The sequence below is a fragment of the Struthio camelus genome, chromosome 8 (assembly GCF_040807025.1).
Source record: "Struthio camelus isolate bStrCam1 chromosome 8, bStrCam1.hap1, whole genome shotgun sequence".
NCBI classification, from domain to species: domain Eukaryota; kingdom Metazoa; phylum Chordata; class Aves; order Struthioniformes; family Struthionidae; genus Struthio; species Struthio camelus.
In genome coordinates, this window is record NC_090949.1 from 24,901,806 (window position 1) to 24,920,671 (window position 18,866).

The 18,866-nt window shown below is 40.2% G+C and overlaps 1 protein-coding gene across 1 annotated transcript in view; it reads right to left on the bottom strand.

Moving 5' to 3' along the window:
• Window positions 1-836: 836 nt before the first annotated feature.
• The window catches only part of ST6GALNAC5 (ST6 N-acetylgalactosaminide alpha-2,6-sialyltransferase 5), a 71,478-nt gene continuing 53,448 nt past the window's right edge, over window positions 837-18,866 (bottom strand). Inside the window, exons 3-5 of the mRNA XM_068952789.1 lie at window positions 15,244-15,653; window positions 9,702-9,809; window positions 837-2,365 (exon numbers count right to left, since the gene is read on the bottom strand). Of these exons, the coding sequence (XP_068808890.1) occupies window positions 2,134-2,365; window positions 9,702-9,809; window positions 15,244-15,653 (750 nt within the window). The 3' untranslated portion in view covers window positions 837-2,133. The remainder of the gene's footprint in view (window positions 2,366-9,701; window positions 9,810-15,243; window positions 15,654-18,866) is intronic.

The following is an 18,866-nucleotide window of genomic DNA, read 5'->3' on the forward strand; positions in this document are numbered from 1 at the left end:
CTTTTTATTATTATACCACTAATAAAATAACAAAAGGATTATGGTGTCAGAGGAGCTACTGTGATCAGTACTAATCTTTGCAGTCACATTAGAAATGATCTGTAAATCAGTTTGACAAAAGTTTTGTCAATTTGAGCAATATAGGCAGAATATATGCCCCCAGTACCCACGCTGAAAGGGATGTTCACATCACCGTTAGTTCAAAATCCATTCTGTTCTTTATACAATTTTGTGAAATCAAATGGAAGGAATACAGCACAATCACTGAAAGAGGGAGTTAAACATCAGCTGATGAGGCTGTTTACGGGTAATTGGCAATAGTAGTGCTTTGCGTTTTGTTTGTATGCTGAATGATGTTTATCGGGAAGAACACCGAAAGGCAAGTTTTAAGGCAAAATAGGCTATAGTTTCTTGCTCTTTGATAGTGGAGACAGCTGCAGCAAGGAGAATGGCTCTCTGAGGCTGGCTGTTTCGGTCCATAGGATTATGGGGGTAAGCGGGTGTTTTACCTCTGACGGAGCAGTTTGCTGCACTTGGTCCCCAAAGAACTGGGGCATCTTGAGGGCAGTTGCAGCTATTGCTGTCAGGTTTTGGCAAGAGGAAGATACTGGGTCATAAATGGGTTTAAATGATAGCAAGTTTGGTCCCGGTTCCATGTACTGCATCTGAGTTTGAGCTTCTTGGGTTTAGACATTTTAAGGTAATACATTGCTTTAGTAGCTGTCTAATGAGAGAGTTTCATCACCTGAAGTACAAGGCTCCATGCAGTAATTATTCCTAGTGATTACTTTGAAGAAATTATTTGAGTTTTAATATTTGTGAAGCAAAAGGAAAAATGCTGTAATTGAAATCCTCTTTATTCACAAGCCAAATATAACCCAGTAAGACACACTGTGAGGTTCCATATACAGAGCTAGTATTATTCACCACCTTCATTTGCAGGGACTAGCCATGTTCAAGTACTTCATGAAGAAACCGCCAAGTGGTGCTAACTTCATTGTTTTTAAGGAAGCAATCTTTCACTCACAGAATTTGTTTCATATCCTAGCTTCAGTGCAGTCCAGGATCTATGAGGAGATCAACAAATGATCTCGGAGAAGTGGAAGGCAGAGATTTTTGAAGGTGCAGTGCTGTAGACTATGTGATTCCTATTTTTGGCTAGTATGGTCAGGATTAGAGTACCTGGTAGTGTAGCTTCTTGGTTTCAAAAATCTGTTCATGTCATTGCAAGCCATTGTTTTCTGGTTTGTAGTTTGTTACTTCAGGAAGACAGTTGCTACTTCAATCTCTTGTAGGACCACGAGAGGCAAAACTGAATGCAATCCTCTGACCCCAGTTGGTCTCTTCTTCATTGCAAACATTTTGCTATAGACAGTGATTTTTTTTCAGATAAGCGTTGCCCTCTGTCCCTCCACCTCTAATTAAAAAACAGCAATTTGATAGCACAGCAGCAAATGCACATTCATATCAAAAGGAATTTCGTCTACCATTGTCATATTAAAATGAGGTGTCAAACTGTAGAGTTAGCTAGGTTTGCACAGAGGACCGTTCTTGCTGTAAAAGGCTTCAGGCTGGAATGGAGCCCAAAAATTTTGAATTTCCAGATCAAATATTAATTACATGCTATATAGAATATTTTTTTTCCCAAACAATATTTATAAATAAAAAGCTAGGCCTTTCAAACCATCAGCAATATTAATTTTGAATTTGAAGGATTATGAAAGGTAAACAACCACATAATTGTGAATTAGAAAAATACTGGCCTAGGTTGCATAAAAACCTCCATTAAATAAGTAAGTACTGTAAGTTTTCACTATGAAAATTCAGTGGCATTGTACTTTAAAAAACCATGATGAATTAACCATCCCATTAATGATACTCAAGTTGCTTTTCACAAATCACAAACACATACAGGAAGTCAGATGGCCAGAAAAGGCTATATATTAGTTTTATGTACAGTTCAGCACAAAGTACTCTTGATATACTCCATCCTAACTTCCTGACTGTTGTCGCAGTTCTCATCTGCAAATCCTGTTACCTTCTTGTCTAGGTTGCCTTGCTGTCCCAGAATGTCCAACACCCTGAAAGCTGATACAGTAGGTGATTGTGATTGCAGTCTTCTGTGTTCATCCCTCAGACCACTGGTTTAATCTCAGGGTGATTTACAGTAAGTGGTTCTGGTTTCCAGTCTGGTTGAAAAAAGTGAATATTGAATGTCCGTGCCCAGTTCTCAAACACTCGTTTCTCTGTGATGAAACGGTGATGGCTGCCCTTTCGGCCCCGCTCGTGTGATATGTACATTGTGCATTCATCAGGTCCCAGAGGTTCATAATAATGATAAGGTACTGAAAGATGATTAGGATCCCTGTGGAAGAAAGAAAATAGATGGAAGCCCCAGATGTTCCTTTTTACTGATTCAAAAGATGCCATCTTTAATAGGCTGAGCTTTTTCTCCTAGTTAAACCAAATTTCTAGATATCTGTATTTTTCTTGCATATTTAATACATCAGAATGGGACAAAGGTTTTTAATTTGCTCTTTCTGTTGTTTTCTTTTAATTCCCCTCCTCCCTGTTAAAGAAAGAAAGAACAGCAGTAGCTCAAAAATAAGGGAGAATGCCACAGGGCTATATTACTATCCTGAAATTTGAAGCACACTGCTTAAAAGAGATTCACATCTACATTGTGACGTGTAAAAAAGCCTTGCAGTGGCATTTACTGAACTGAGGGAAGAAAGGAAGGGGAAAGAGAGGGGAGGAGGCTACTGTGTCACTTCAGCTCAGGTGAACGTTACCAGCGTGGTACATAAGGATGTGTGAGTGCAAACCTTCGTTAGCACATCTCAGAGCAGTTAGGTACTTAGGACAAAGATCATTTTAACAGTTTTAACCTCAATATTTTGATGTTACGTGCTTCAAAAGGTGCATTTGTATTATGCTTGTAACATAAACCAGAGCAGATCATTCTCCTTTTGCCTTATTTATTCTCTCTACTAAACTGTACCCTTTGTGTTTTTACTTTGGGCACAAGTATTGTTCTGACAAGAGCGCATACACAAAACAACTGTCTCTGTCAAACATTGAAAGAGATATAACTGTCCAGCCAGAACAACCCAATTGTACTGACATTTTTCAAGCTACAGCACAGTAAGTGTAAAACTTGTATGCCAGATCTCTACAGTTACTACCAATGAACTATTTTGGGTGTAAAAAAGGATAACCAGAAGTTAATACAAATACTACCACTTAGTGAAGCCTTGGAATTGCTCTGTGTTAAAACCTGAGCTGGACAGGACCCCAGTACAGAGCAAAAAATCTAATGCAGAGTTCAGGTTGTCCACTCTAATACTGAGTTTATTATTTTTGTTTTGGTGAGCTAATATTTAAGCTTATTTTCAATTGAATGCATCCACAGTCTGTCAGTATTCTGCCCTGATCATTATTTTTATTATATAATTGTGTGACCTACACAATTCTCTAATTTTTCTTATTTTATCAGTATCCATGTTATGTACGCAATGGTAATGTATGATACTGCTGCTGCTTTCCATTTGTACCTGAGATTAACATTTTAATTTAGCTTCCTAGTAACATCACTGTGTGATCAGTCTTGCAACATCAGCCTAACAATAAAACTGCATTTCTAAAATAAGATGGATCCTAAATTTCGAGTATATATTTTCACTGAAATACCTAAGAGAAAAAAAAAGAAATCCATTAATACCTTATCTATATAAAGGATATTTTTTTTAATTTGAAAAATATGCTTTCATATATGTATTCAATATATATATATATTTTTGGCTACCACTGAATGCAGACTCTTAGATCTCAGTCGTCAGTTAAATTTTCACACGCTTTTTGAAACATTGGACCTTTTATTATTATCGTCTCAATGAATTGCTTATATGGTTACTATAAATGTCATAGGATACATTTTTAATGATGTGATTTATTTTTTTCTTAAAAACTACTAAACAAATAGGCATCTGCCTTTCATTTGGATTGCTCTTCCTTTCTGTACTGAAGCTGGATCTTACTCTTGTGTTCTCAAGTGTAAATCTGTGTAGCTCAGTGGCAATTCACTGCTTTAAAATAAAAATTAGTAAACTTGAAATCATATCTCCAAAAGACTTTGAGTAAATGCAGTCACAGTGGAAATGCGTTAACTGCTCAGGGCCCAGTACTGCAAAGTGAGCCGATAAAATTGCTGGCCCTGATACCTCCTGGCAGATTTGGTTAGAATTTTCCCCCCACTTTTTTTTTTTTAAGTAGTAGTTGCAAACTGTGACTATAGACAATACAGTAAGCCTGAGGTAGGTTTGCAGAACTAACCTCTGCTTGGCTTGCAGAACAGGAAGAGCACAAAGCAGAACGTGGGTTGTGGTGTGTCCTTTCCTTGTCCCTTTGCTGTATGTTGGAGTTAAGAGCAGATCATGGCGATTACTTTGATCGGAATCAGATTTCCCTCTAAGGATCTGTAGGAACTGCAGTCATTTTTTTTCCCGCACAAAATCCAAAGGATAGAGGTGTAGGGGGGGTGGTCTGTGCGTGTGTGTGTGTGGATCAGAGGGAAGGAAGGAGAAAGAGAGAAGGCTTGACAGTGGTCCTTTTTTCTTCTCCTTCTCTCTGATAACTTAGTATTTAGCTAGGGTTATACCCTTCCTCTTGCCTCTTTGAAGCACAATTTTGAAGCTTGTACTTCCCCTTGGGGGCTTTATCTGTTATGCTATTAATATTCTACAATCGATTTTTACCAGTGGATTTCCCTCTTGAAGACAGGAACTCCATGTTACATTAAATGTACTGAAGGCTAAAACCAGAGTATCCCAAGTGGATGCCCTTAGCTCAAGGCTATAATGGGTCACTGTATTTTGTGCACTGTCCTGATAGAAATGTTCCAGAAACTCCTGCTGCATTGGGCCTGGCCGGCAAGAGATGCAAGAGGAGCACCGTCCGGGCATCCTCTTGGGTTTGGGCTCAGACTGATGGGTACTGTCAAGGCTCGTATGCTGGTTCACTGGCTGAACTGGGGTTGAATTTTAACATATAAATCAAGATGCTGGTGACTTTAGGCCTTTCCGAGATTACTCAGTAGCTAACTGAGGTTTTGAGGCTAAACAGACAAAGCCTACGTTTTGGATTTAGGAACTCTGAAAGGCAGTTAGGTATCAAGAAAGAATTGTCTGAAGTCTTTCTCCTTTCATGGGAATTCTGGATTCCCCATTTCATGCAAGCAAGGTTTGGATTTGAACTCTGGCTTGAGTAACTACACCATAACCCAATTTAGCTGTACTGTGTTATCTTCTAACTCTGCAATTAGCTTGTGTCACCAGCAAATGAAATGCATGAGTAATTTCTATAAGGAAATTGCTTGCCACCTCATTCATTAACATTAAAACAGATGCTGTTTTATCACTGACTGATACTGGACATTAATCAGTATTTTGTCAGACTTTGCATGCATATTAATATCACAGCTGGGAGGAATCTAGGGAAAGTCCTTTGTAAAATATACTATACTTCCTGCCTAATAGCCTGCCAGCAGCAGCAGCAGCACAAGTGCTTGCACCCAGTGTCAATCATCTTCTCTTTGCCACTTCAGTGCACATTTTCCCACAGATGGTATCCACCCACACTAAAAGCTGAAAATACAGTAAACAGTGTTTGCCTCAAAAGAAACAAAGCAGAAGAATAAGGCCATCCCATATCACATTCTGGTCAACCTCTTCCTTTACAAACTAAAAGCCATTATAAATCAGCCCACAAAACTATATGTACTCACTTACTTTGTAAGAGGATTCATATTTTGAAGGGTGAATAAAATGTCATTATCATGTTGAGTGATGGACAAGGCGCTACACCGGGTCTATGAAGATTTCGGGATAATTTTTTGCCTTCTGTTCCCAGTATCGCATTTTCCTGACCTTCTTTCAAGCCCAGTTTTGCTGAGCTCTTTGTACATTTTTGTTCTGGCTACACAAAGCCAAACAATGCAGCAGTTACTAGATAATGAGGTGAGATGTGGGTGTAAGCACTAAAGGGCATGACTATCTGCCATACAGCTGAAGTTTAAAAGTCTTATGAACACCTCCCATTTAAGGCCCGCCCCCCCCAACATCCCTAAACCCATAGGAAAATGATCTGGCTCCATAGGCATATCAGTTAAAATAAGGCTCAGAATAAGCTTTAAGCTTCTATGAGCTCCAGAAGGCTCATGAAGAGAATGGGGAGAAAAGAGGGCTCTTCTCACTAGCACCTTGAATTTTCCTTGCATGGGTGAGAACCTGGAGATACCGAAGGCGATATTCAGCTAGACAGGGGCTGGTGTCATTCCAAACTGTATTAAGGCTTATCCATGTCCTTTCCACAGACGCTGCTGAGCAGCCACGCAGCAAAGTGGCAGCCCTGTAGCTCATTTAGGAACTGCAGTACTGTCTGTGCTGGGTGGCTACTGAAGTGGGGGAGAAAGAAAAATCTTTGCTGTCCCAGTTCAGGAGTCCTTGCCTGTGCATGGCGCAGGCTGCTAAGGGCGCTCCAAGAGGGAACCGCTTCCTGTCTGGGGCACTAGTTTGCTGCAGCAAAGGCTACGATTGGATCCCTGCACACCGAAAATAACACAGCAAGATGACTTTTCTGCCTCGAGTTTCTTGTGACAAAAGAGCCAGAGGTGCGCACGCTCTCCAAAAAAACAAAAAATCTTTCTTTACAGTGTGCATGCTGGCATAGGCTTTCATCTTATTTCTAGAATGTGCACGTCAGTTGTATTTAACAGCATGAGCGCAATATCAAAGCCATTAACCCCCTAATACAGTCCAGCATAAGTGTGTAGCCAAGTAAAGAGATTGCATATTACATACAGCTTTGCTGCAGCACGCTCAGAAGTTCACAAGAGTCAGGTCACCAATTCCAGCTCAGCTATAAAATCAATGTCCAGTGAAAGTAAATAGAAATGAATCTAAAACACGTTGTTGCAATTAATAGTGACAAATCGTTCTAGTCTATAATGCAGATTGCTTTAGCTGGACTGTTTCCTACTGGGTAGGAAGCAATTTGGTTAATGATCTTAAGCTAATAATTTGTAGCAGAATCAACAGTATGATATTCATGATACCTTTGAGATGTCCTTCATGTTACCAATGTGATACTAATTTAGTTCCATGACGGTGATCACCCACACTCATTACTTACTCCACAAATTAATACTTTAAAAAAAAAAAAAAGGGTAGCTGCTGAAGTTGTAAAGTTAGTGACATTGACCCTGAATAGAAATAAGAATATTAGGGTGGTTTTTTTTTTTTTTTTAAATCTTAGATTCTTTAGTTGCCCAGCAAATAAAATATCCTTGGCTCTTTATCATCTCACACACAATTAAAAGTGGAGATATAGTTAAGTTTTGTTTTGTTTTGTTTTGTTTTTCCTCTCATGGTAAATTGTATTTCAGCTGAATGAAAACCAGGGAAGTGTGGCTTAAACTACAACCATTTACAGAGTATTTCTTGACTTATGCTATTCTATTTTGTTGTCTTATTTCTTTGAAAGGAAGCACTCTTCTTTAACCTCTTAGTGAGCAGATAAAGAACAAACTGGGCGGGTTAATTATTTCCATTTATGGCAACACAGTCTTTCTACAGATCTTCATGGATGGCTTCTGCCAGGCTTGGCCACTACAGTTTTCCTCTTTGTCAGTTGAGGAATAAAACTAACGTAAAGACATTTCATACCCTTTTGTTTTTAAGAAACAGGTTTTTCCTTTTTTAGGACCAGATAAGTGAACTTTTATGTTGTGATTTGCTATACTGGCTATAAACATTAGCTGTATTTCTCAACAGTAGGATTGATTACAGTCTGTCTTGTGTTATGATTTAATATTATTTTAATTTGATTACAGTGTATTAATTCTATGAAAGCTTTTCATACAATCTCAGGGACAATCTTAGCCTCTCAGTTTTGTTCTTTGTTTTGTGTGTGTTTTTTTTTTTTAAATAAGTATACCTACCTAAGCCGATCTGACTTTAACAAGTAGGGACCCTTGCTTGGAAAGTAAAGATTGTGCCTTGTTTTATGCTGACTTGCAATCTTCCTGCATTTTTAGTTCATCCGTTCATTTAAGAATTACCTTCATGTGCCACTGGAATACAGCCTCTTCTGGAATAAGACAGAGTCACTGTAGTGATGCCAGGGGCATAACAATTTCAGAACAGGAACTGGAGACAAGTGTCTTGGCCAAATGAAACAACAGGGGAACTGAAGTGCTGTGCTGTGGAAGGTATTTACGTTGCCTGAACTATCTGATCTAGTTTGTTATTTTCCTTGGAGAATTCATGTTGAAATCTGGCAGTATGTCACTGCATTTTTCATCAGTGCTTTGTTATAATTTTTAGAAATTTTCACAAAGTGGAATGTAGGATTGACATTTGATATTGTAATTTCTTCAGGGATTTCTACTTCTTTTTGCCCAAGACAAATGCAGATGCCTGAGTGATCCTTGTCAGTACTCAAAAGGAGAAAATCAAACGAGTCCTATTTCTATGACAGATGAACTAACCTGTCATTGCAGCCTTGCTCCCCTTGCCCCTAAAAGGCATCTCACTAATGAACTAGACTTCAGTGAGGTCAGTAAATTTGCAAGAGAAAATTCAGGAAAGTACCTCCTAGCGAGAAAGGGTTCAGGAGCGGACAATGAAATGTCACACTGATCATCTTCCCATGACTGTCAATACCAGCTCTGGGTATTGCTTGATCACATAACAACACAAGTGGGATCAGGATGAGAGGTGGGCACATGGCCACATTTCTCTGAAAGACCAGAGAGTTAGGCCTAGTGATAGAAGGACAGATGACACTTAACTCAGCATAAGGACTGCTGATGCAAAAAAATTTTTATTAATTTTATACTGGATGGCTGCTTTGCATCATGTAGCTAACATGATTTTTGGTCCAGTAACAGGAATCTGGTTTCCTATCACATAGGAGGTTTCCTGTTACTGACCCATACTGAAACATTAACCAGCACCTGAGGCCTGAGTCCTGAATATGGCCAGAGGCATAACGTAGCTGTAAAATCTGTGCAAACCATTATAGTGTGACCCAGTCGCTTAGCTTCCACGGACGGAACGTGTGTGCTGCTTGTGTCATTTGTAACCCACATTTTGCATGACCAGAATGGGTGATCACAGGACTGACTCTCTATCTAGTCAGTAGGAGCAAATTATATTTTTTGTGGGGATTATTCAGGAAGCCATTCTGCTGGAAGACTGGGATTTATGTGAAAGAGATACAACAGTCTTCATTTTGGTTACATAAAAAGTTCAATTCAGAAAATAGTCACTATGAGAACTCCATTCCTCCATTAAGGGGCAGGCTGAACCTTTAAAAACAAATTAAAAGTAGTATTTTCCAGTATCCGTTACTCCTTTTTTCAGATTAATTTTGTGCCAATTAGTGCATTATATTCAGGTGATAAATATTCAGAAGCTAAAAGAAACCAACAATATGAATTAATTCTCCCACACTACAAACAAAACTTTTATATAACATAATTAAATGGTATTTATTGTTTTCAGAATCAGGTCCTGGGACATGTTAATTAATTGCTTTAAGAGGACTGAAGACATATTTCATAGAAAAAAAATTAAAGATTCAGATACCTATCTATAACGTTCAACCTTGCTGGTTAATAATGGTTCTGAAATAAATCCTACCTGCAGAAATCCGGTGGCACCATGCCATAAACATTTATCCTGTCACAGAGCTCTAATGCGATAGTCATTGTGAACCAGCCCGTGCTAAGCCAAGTGTTGGATATCTTCCTGAAAGCAAAAACATAATTAAGTTTCTAGCCTGACAAATAATTCTTGAGATATCTGAAGCAGTTTCTGGGCATTTTTTCATTCTTGTGAAAGGTTATGAAAATTGGCCAATGAAGACTACATTGGCTCATTCATCTTTTAATGATTTTACTCGTGTCTTCTGTCAGTGGACTAATCTATGCAGAAACCACCCTTGCTGCAATTAATTTTGCGCACAGCAAAGTTAGTTAATATTTAGCTGACCTTTTGGTAAGTTTACCTTAAGTGACTGAAACTTCATGTACTATATTTATATTCTTCTGATAGTAACGTGCTGGGAAAATACCACACATCTATAATCATTTAATGGAACTTGCACATTAAATATTCCGGAAAACGCATCACAGGGGATGAAGAGGGCTATTTAACATGCTACCTCCACCCCGTACAGAAGAAGTCATTTTCTGGAACAAGATCTGGCCTCAAGTGCTCAGTTTAGTCCCATCCTCCCCTTCCATGGTTTGGTTTCTGGATGCTCCCAGCCGTTCAGGCCTCCGTGCGCCCAGAAGCTCACTGTGACTGCTGGTAGGAAACTCCTCCTTTGAGAGCTGCTGCTGTGCCTGTCTCTGAGCCAACCTGGGAAACCTTCCTCCCAAGCCCTGTGTCCCATTCCTGCCCGGGGGAGCCCTGACTGTAGGGGAGAAATGTGTGAGGATGACCCTAGGAAGCCCTCTAAAGCAGCTTCTTTCCTGGCCTACTCTGCAGGCTAGGACACATCTTTAAAAGAAGCGCAACTGATCTCAGCCTTGTTTATGCAGAAATCAGTAGGTGCCTTTAGGTAAGTAACTGCTCACAAATATGAGAGATTTACAATCCAGGCTTAAATCTTGCTATAATCTCACAGGTCCTTAGCTGCAAAACGGGAACAGTAATGCTTCTGAGCATTTGCTTTACATTGCTGTTTAGCGTATAAGCAGTAGCTGTTGTAATGGTCATTGGTTGCCTGGCACATGCACTGAAATTCCCAGTCCTGGTTTAAGCGCCCACCCTCCCTGTATGCCTTGGGAGAGGTAGTTGTCTTGGAAGGGGATGGCCAAGGAAGTGCCAGTGAGGAGCGTCTTAAAAGGTGCAGTGGCAGATGACAGGACACCCTCTCAGATCTCTATTAGAAATGGAGTCACCGCCCTCAGTCCTCTTCTGGAATCAGATGCTTGCTCTAGAGAAAGCAAATTCACTCTTAGTTCTCTCTTGGAGTACCATTAAAAGAGGAAGCAGCAGGTCTCCCTAATGGCTACTCACTCCTTTAGAGAAGTCCCTCAGGAAGGAGAAGTTAAAACTAATGCCATCTGCTTTCGAAAAAGATGGCCTCATATGCCTGACTACAGCCTACCATAGTGGCTGGCACACCTTTCACCTCTTATTAAAGCTCAGCCAGTGTGAGAGCTAAACGCAGGCTCTTGTCTGACGCACAAGCTGCAGCAGATAATACTAATATGGAAGCTACGTTAACCCCACTCCTGTATACCCATGTCTGACACCTGCGAAATTCGGTGAGCTCCCCCCCACCCCCCCAAAAAAAAAAAGCACAGGAGTGAACACGATGCTCTACATCGGAGCATTCACCTGGGGAATCCAAGGTCCTGACCCCAGTTCCCCGTGCCGCCGTTGTAATTTATCCTGTGATAGCTGAATGCAAAACAGTTCTGGAAGCAGCGCCCTGAGCCCAGGATACCCACTGCAAGCAAGTGCCAGCATCACTAGTACTGTAAATGAGCAGGCAAGATCATACCATGCAGATTCCTGAGCTAACGCTAAACAAGTTGGTTTGAAACTGGTCACCTCCAGGGCCAGTAGGAGGGAGATGTTTTAAACACGCTCAGATTGAGGAATGTCTAGTATGGAGGTCTCCATTTGCCTCAATGAAATAGGCTGTTGTAAAAACAAGGAAATTCTTTAACTGAAAAGACCTAAAAGATGCTGAGTGAGCCTAAGAAGTTCGCCCAAGAAGTTCGCCCAGGCCTTTGTGGGTCACCTGGTAAATACATGAGCTCCTGAAAAGTACCAGTATGTCTTTGCTGCTCCTGACATATAGCTTTTCAGGCTAAGCTGGCGTTTTGAGAATAACGTGCTGTGATTTAAGCATCTAATTAGTCCAAATTATGGAGCCTTGCTTCTTTTCTGAATTTGCACTTAAGCTTGGGGGGGGAGGGGAGGGGGGGCGCCAATTCATCACAGTGTAGTAGCAGAGTCATAAGCTCAGCAGAGGCCTTCAGGCACTACATCGGTACGAAACAGTAAATAATTTCAGGCTCAAAATCATTAGGAATAGGAAAAGCAGGGAAAAAGCTTTAAAAAATTTGCTTTCCTGCCACTTGAGAGTTTTTGAGACTATGAATCACTAGGCAATTTAAGTATTTAGTCAGGCTAGCATACGTGGGAGCAGGCACATGGCCCTTGTTTTAGGTGACCAAGACTTTACCTTCCAAAACTGAGGGAACAATTACATTTACACCATGACCTAAAAGTGGCTAGGCTTTGCCCAGGTCAGGAAAGCTATCTTTCTAGGCTGTCTGCTAGGTTAGTTTTCATGCCACTTACATGCAGTTATTTTGTCCTTTACTGCTTTCAATAAATAGGGAAATAACTGATTTGACATAAAACTCACTTAAAAGCCAAACAATGGAGTAAAGATTTAAAAACTTACTAAAGTACCAGTCTAGCCTCTTTTTAAATACCACCTCTATAGGACAGCAGTACAGAGACAGGGTTGCAGCGTCTTGCCTTTTCATAGGAGATCTGAACAAGATTCCAACAAAAGAATACTGTTTTTATACCTAATCAGTTGTAATGAAAGAATATGAAGAACTGTCATGTGCTTATTAGGGGGAATTATCAGATATTCTTTTATATGATGAACTAACACACTGTGCTGATAATTCTGTAGTGCACACTAAATTACAATTAAAGGCCTTTCTGCTCCACCAAAATCTCATTTATAATCTCTATGGAAATACTCTTCCTGCAGTTATTTCATTTATGCTTCCTTTATCTAATTACTATAATATTGGTTCTGAATCATATTTTCTTAATGTACCCTTATTCAATTATAAAGTTATTTTCAAGTACAGTTACTTTATAATATCAACTATATTGCTCTGCAGCCTTTGTCATTCACTATACTGTTTAACTGGCACTGTTTTCTGAAGGTTTCCCTTCATCTTAAAATCAGCTTTTTTTTCCTCGTAAGGTACAATACATCCAGCTACCTTTTTCTGATCATTTTCAAGACAGAAATGAATGGTTTGGTTATTGCAACCTTGCAATCAGACTTTTCTCTCCCTCCTTCGTTTTTTGTCGGCACTAATGTTGAAAGCTCAGCAGAAACCTCCCAGTGAACACTCTAGGATGTACAATGTTCTGCTCCTGCTCTCACAGCTATGCAAATTGTCTTTCCTTACAAATTCCTTACTACCCATGTTTCTTTTCTCTCTCTTTTTCTGTGCTGCCTATTCATTTATTTTCAGCTCTTGTTTTAATCATTTCAGTCCTTCAAGTATGCTGTACATGCCCGCTAAAGGAGCAGTTGCTCTGCAACAGAGCCTACAATTTCCTAAATGCAACAGGACCCGTTTATGAGGCTGAATTTTGCTGGCATCCAAGCACCCTCGATTCACACGGGGAGCTTAGGGTGCCCATGACTGAGCCTGAGATAGCCTGTGATAATGCCACTGAAGTCTCAAACTCCTCGAGAACATTTCAGGAGACGAGACTGGGCCTGGTGCGTGTGCAGAGAAAAAAAATGCTCTTCTCATGTGCACAGCTATAGGTCTGCTCTGGACAGGTGATGCAGAGCAAGCAGCAGCAGCTTGCCTGAAAACACCAATTGCAAAGCAGGTGTCAGGAAGGAACTGGGATCCTGGCTGCTCACCGCAGAGCTGGCCAGACTGAAGCAGAGGAAGTAAGCTGCTCCTCAAAACCAGGGACTGCAAGTGGCGCTACACTAAAAGTGCAATCCAGGGACAAAAGAAGCAGGACGCGCTTCGCTGAGTGCAGCTCCTGGCCCTTGGGGCTGATGGTAACTTATGTCACAGCTCTGCTGCAGCTCTGTGTATTTGAATGCCTCTGTAAATACTAGGCATAGAGATGATCCTTTGCACGTTGCTGGAGAAGTCTAACTGCTTAATTCTCATAGATTATAACAGGCTCACTTGCTCTGCTCTAGATGAACAAATCTGGAGAAGACGTAACAGTTGAGCTGGCAGGGTCGCTGCCCTTGTTATCCTTCCTCCTACTTCCAGCAAAGGAGGAGATTCACAAGCATGAACTTCAAGGTGAAGAGGAAAGGACCTTTAATGGTAAGACAATGAATAGTTACTGTGCCTTTTAGCGTTAGTGTAGGTCAACGGAGAGTTTAGATACTTACTTTGATCCACTATGCCTGAACAGAGCACTGCAAGCAAAGCGTATGGCATCAGACAAAGACAGCCAATGCAAAGCAAAATTACAGTCCCCATCAGGTAAGAGGATGCAACAGTTTACTGTGTCACTTTCTCATGCAGCCCAGGAGACGGTCTGTGCTCCTGAGTCCTCCCTCTCCACAGAGGATCAAGCCCAGCTGCTAGTTTGGGCATGCACAGGTAATTTTTGTGAAGACACCAAATTTCACCATGAGTTACTGCACAATAAGCCTACCTCTTCATTTGCACCTAAGTGGGGACCCTGTTCTGTTTTTTACAGCTGCATATTTAGTATGTAAAAAAATATGAGTTCATTAAAAATAAATGTATTTCCCTCTAGGAAGTCTTTGGCTTAAATGCCAATTTTCAAACATTATATGTGAAAATGCTCAAGTCCTACAGTGGGTCACTTATTAAAAATTTGATTTGAAGATCAGCCTGCAAGTCATAAACAGTCTCATAAAGATGTAACTATCATAATAACTTTCATTTTCCCAGTTGGAAATGTAAGATGAACTGTTCAGAAGCACCTAATGTATGAATAATGTTTATTTGTTTTACAAGAAGCTTTACAGCCGCAATGTTCCAAGAATGCTTAAATTCAATAAACAACTATTCACAGAATGGTGGCATTTCCTCTGTAAGAAAACATAACCTATCCCTTCTGATTTTTCAGAATCAGTAGAAAACTTTCAGGTATATTACCCCAAAGTGAGATTTAAACATTCCCTACCTCTTTGGCTATATAAACAGTACATCCTGATTTAGGTATTATAAGTTGATGAGGCAATACTCCATGTAAATTATTTTGGTGCCTATTTTTTTACTTGCGTTACAAGTGATGTTACTTGGCGTGACATATCATATTAAAACTCATGAAGCAGAGCATTTAATGGGTATGATGTTCCCTCTGAACCAATCTGAAAGTGATGCATATAAACTACATTATTTCCCCACAGTATGATTTCCCCTAAATGTATCCACGTAAGTTTTCTCACCTGTCTTTCCCGGTTTCCCGTTTAAAAAGGTCATCAAATTGAAGCATCTTGTGGCGAGAAATCATATATGCTTTTAACTGAGGCAGTATCTGATTCATCAGCTGCAGGTTATTATACACCAAGCCTTTTCCATCTCTCCTCATGTAGCTGCTCGGACCCCAGAAGATAAATACGGCTCCATGGCTCATGTTTAAGAGTTCGTTCCGATTTCGTAAAATCCTCTGAATACTAGAGTGTGCAATGACTCGAAGGCTCGTTTTGTTTCCAACATCTTTTCCATAACCTCGAGTAGGTGCATCGTTCATTCGTATTACACACTCTGTCTGGTCGATTTTGTCACCCTGTTTACTTCCCAGAAGGTGTCCAGAACTGGTTACCAATGCACAACTCTTGCAGTGCATTTTTAAAGGCTGCAAAGACAGACATACTTCAAACGTTCAGACATACTTCACACAGACATACTCCTCTTCCAGTTTTTGCAGGAAATAGTCATTCGTAAGCCCAGCGCTAGAGAACGCAAGTGTGAACAGCTTTTCAACCCTGAGGTTAGGACATTTTGCTAAGGGAGAAACTTGTGGGTCCAATCCTGAGGTTAGGACATTTTGCTAAGGGAGAAACTTGTGGGTCCAGTCCTTCCATACTATTTCCTAATGAGTACCATAACCTCTGTGATGCGCTCTTTCCTTCACTGTGGCTCAACAGGCAGAGCTGGTCATTACTGTGTGCATATATTTACATGGCAGTGAGTTAATACTCTGAACTTTTTCTAGCTTGTCAGCTCATGTTTAAAAGTTACACAATAAAATGGAACAGGAAGTGTCTCTTCAGTGAGTGCCTGACCTAATGGAATTTGGAGAGTAAAATAAGCTTTCAGGAAAATGAAAATGCATTATAAATCATATTACCACCAGTATATATCAATAAGAGGAGTATGGAAGTGTATCTGCTTCTCAACATGAGAAATAAAAAGGGTTATCTAACAGCGTCCCAAAAGTGCTAATTCATAACAAGAATATAGTAAACTGGGAAGCAGTGCGCATCTTTAATGGGGCTCTTTGAAAGAAAACCTTGCAACATTTAAGAACAGTAATATGTGACTGCGGAACATCTAGATTATGTCCCCTGCGTAGGGGGAATGAAGTGGTCTGACTGCCTGCTTCTGTTAATGTGATGACCGGACACACTGTCGTTTCTTCTGTAATGGCTCTCCAGAAGAGGAAGAAAAGCCACCAAACTGAACTATGGCTTTCTCACCAGTCTTAGGTTTCTTGGAAGGACATTTAGATGTACTGATCTTCTCCGTGGAGGTCTATCAGGTTTTTATTTTATTTTCATCATTAACCATAAAGTTATTTTTCTTTGGAGATTCGGGTGCCGGTTCGTTTCTGGTGTTTAATAAGCTTATTTAATTCTAGAGGCTCCCAATCAGGCACAACATGCTGAGAGCAGTTGGTGCTGGCATTGCTGCATCGGCCTGATCCTGTAACGTACTAAGGACTCGAGAGAGCATTCGTTGGTTTTGGAGAATGCTAGCAACCTAGACCGCCCGTGGCAACACAGGCCTTGACACCTCTTGAGAGAAACTCTGTGGCTCCGCAGGGCAACTAGTTATCCATGCTATTACAACCAGAGCTAGCTAAAACTGAAAACAAGTCATAGTCTAGGTTTTAAGACAATCTCAGTCCACTGTTTGAGAATGCTTTTGCCTCTAGTATTTGAAGTGTTTGATTTAAATAACTGCTGTTTTTAATTCTAAAGTTTCTGAAAGAATACATAGGATGTCGTTTCGTGAGAGCAGTCTGAGCTTATTTTCTGTGAGAATAGCTAATGAATGATTATGTGATTTTTCATTAAAGGCAAAATAACTAAAATATAGAAAATTTGCATAATGATATAACCAATAAGCTTTATATCCCCATCTTCTCCAAACAACAAAGTCCATTTTCTTTCCTATATACGTATTGTAATCCAGAGCTAATGATATGGGTAGAAATGTTCGTGCCTTTGTGAGCCAAGGTTCCTAACACAGTATTTACATGTATTTTCCTTTAGGCTTTCATCTGCCACTTTGATGAATTACCTAGCAAAAGGCTCTAAGGTGAACTAGCTGCTCCACCACCATGCTTGGAAAAACAAGATGAAGTGCTAATGAGGTTAAAGGAAACGTGCTCAGCACCACTGTTAACTCACATGGGTTTGAATATCCACACAGCAAGACATTTTCACCTAACAATCTCTGCTGGTTTCTAGCCTACTGAGCTACAACTTAACTTTTTTCTTTTAAAGAGAAACCATCAATTGTTAGGAAACAAGAGCAAGCATCAGTGGAGACTTTTTTTTTGGGAGGGAAATAAGAAATCTCAACATTTGCGAAAAGAAAAACATTAACCCTTCCCCCAATACCTCTGTCCCAGATCTTGTTTCAAAACTGTTCCTTTTGGCTAAAAAGAACAGACAGAAACATTCAGGTATTGCCCAACGAATTCCTGAGTGATGCATGAGGACTGATCCCTTGTAGCTGCTCAGGGCAAGTCATTTCCACTGACCTTACTCAGATTCATTTAGTCTAGATCTACAAAACTCACACCCACATTCTCATACCAGCTGTTTATAATGCCTTGACAATATTGAAAGCAAGGAGAAAAAAGCTTTTGGCTGTAATATCTCATTGGGGGGCAGTGGTTATACCAGAAATGTCACCTACTTAAGCAATAATAATGGAGGCACAAGGCATTTCTTTGGAATTGATGACCAGCTGGGAAAAGTTGATGGCCTGAGAATAACCAGGGACCATTAAACTAGACGAACATTAACTCCACAGAAAGCTCTCTGTGAAGGTAATTATTACAGTAGCATGTGGAAAAAAGCAAACCCAGAAAAGCAAACCCAAGACATACAGTTTTTAGATAGGGAATGCAATCCTTAGGCCATTAGCCTTGCTTCAAAATGCTCAGAAAAGGGATAGGGTGAGAGGTAGGTGGGTTTCATGACATCTTTATTCATTACCTTGAAATGTATCATACAACGCGTGTAAAAGCTGCTGACACTCACTGAATGGTACCATTGTCACCAGCCGTCTTCACTGAGCGTGAAATATCCAATCACGTTTCCCTGGGTATCTGAACTACATGGAGGGCACCTAGCACAACGTGGCACAGCATGTGGCTGCTTTCACAACACAAATAAGTTGCAACAACGTTCAGGGCATTTTCTGAGACAGCAAATGATCCAAGAATCAGCCAAGCAAATTGAATTCTCTCTCTCAGTTCCAGTCCAGAAGGAGAAAGGAGATTTTTAAAAAAAAAAAAATCAAGCTCAGTGTGCTAGAACCACAGAAGATGGCCAAAATCAACCTCTGCTTTTCATCGATGGATGGGATATGCCAAGGCAATGAAGAGAGCAGGTGAACCTTGCTTGGTTCTGATAAACCCTGTAACAGCACCGTGGTGGCCATAACAAGCGAGTGCAACCTGGCACTTCTGTAAGTGTCATGGGCCAAAATGACTCCTGTGAACGTTGGTTTATATAACCCCAGTAAGTATTATTGCTGTGTCATATAGTCCTGTTTGTTTAAAACCAACCAAAAAACAGACAGACTGAAACACAAAACCAATGCCACAGTT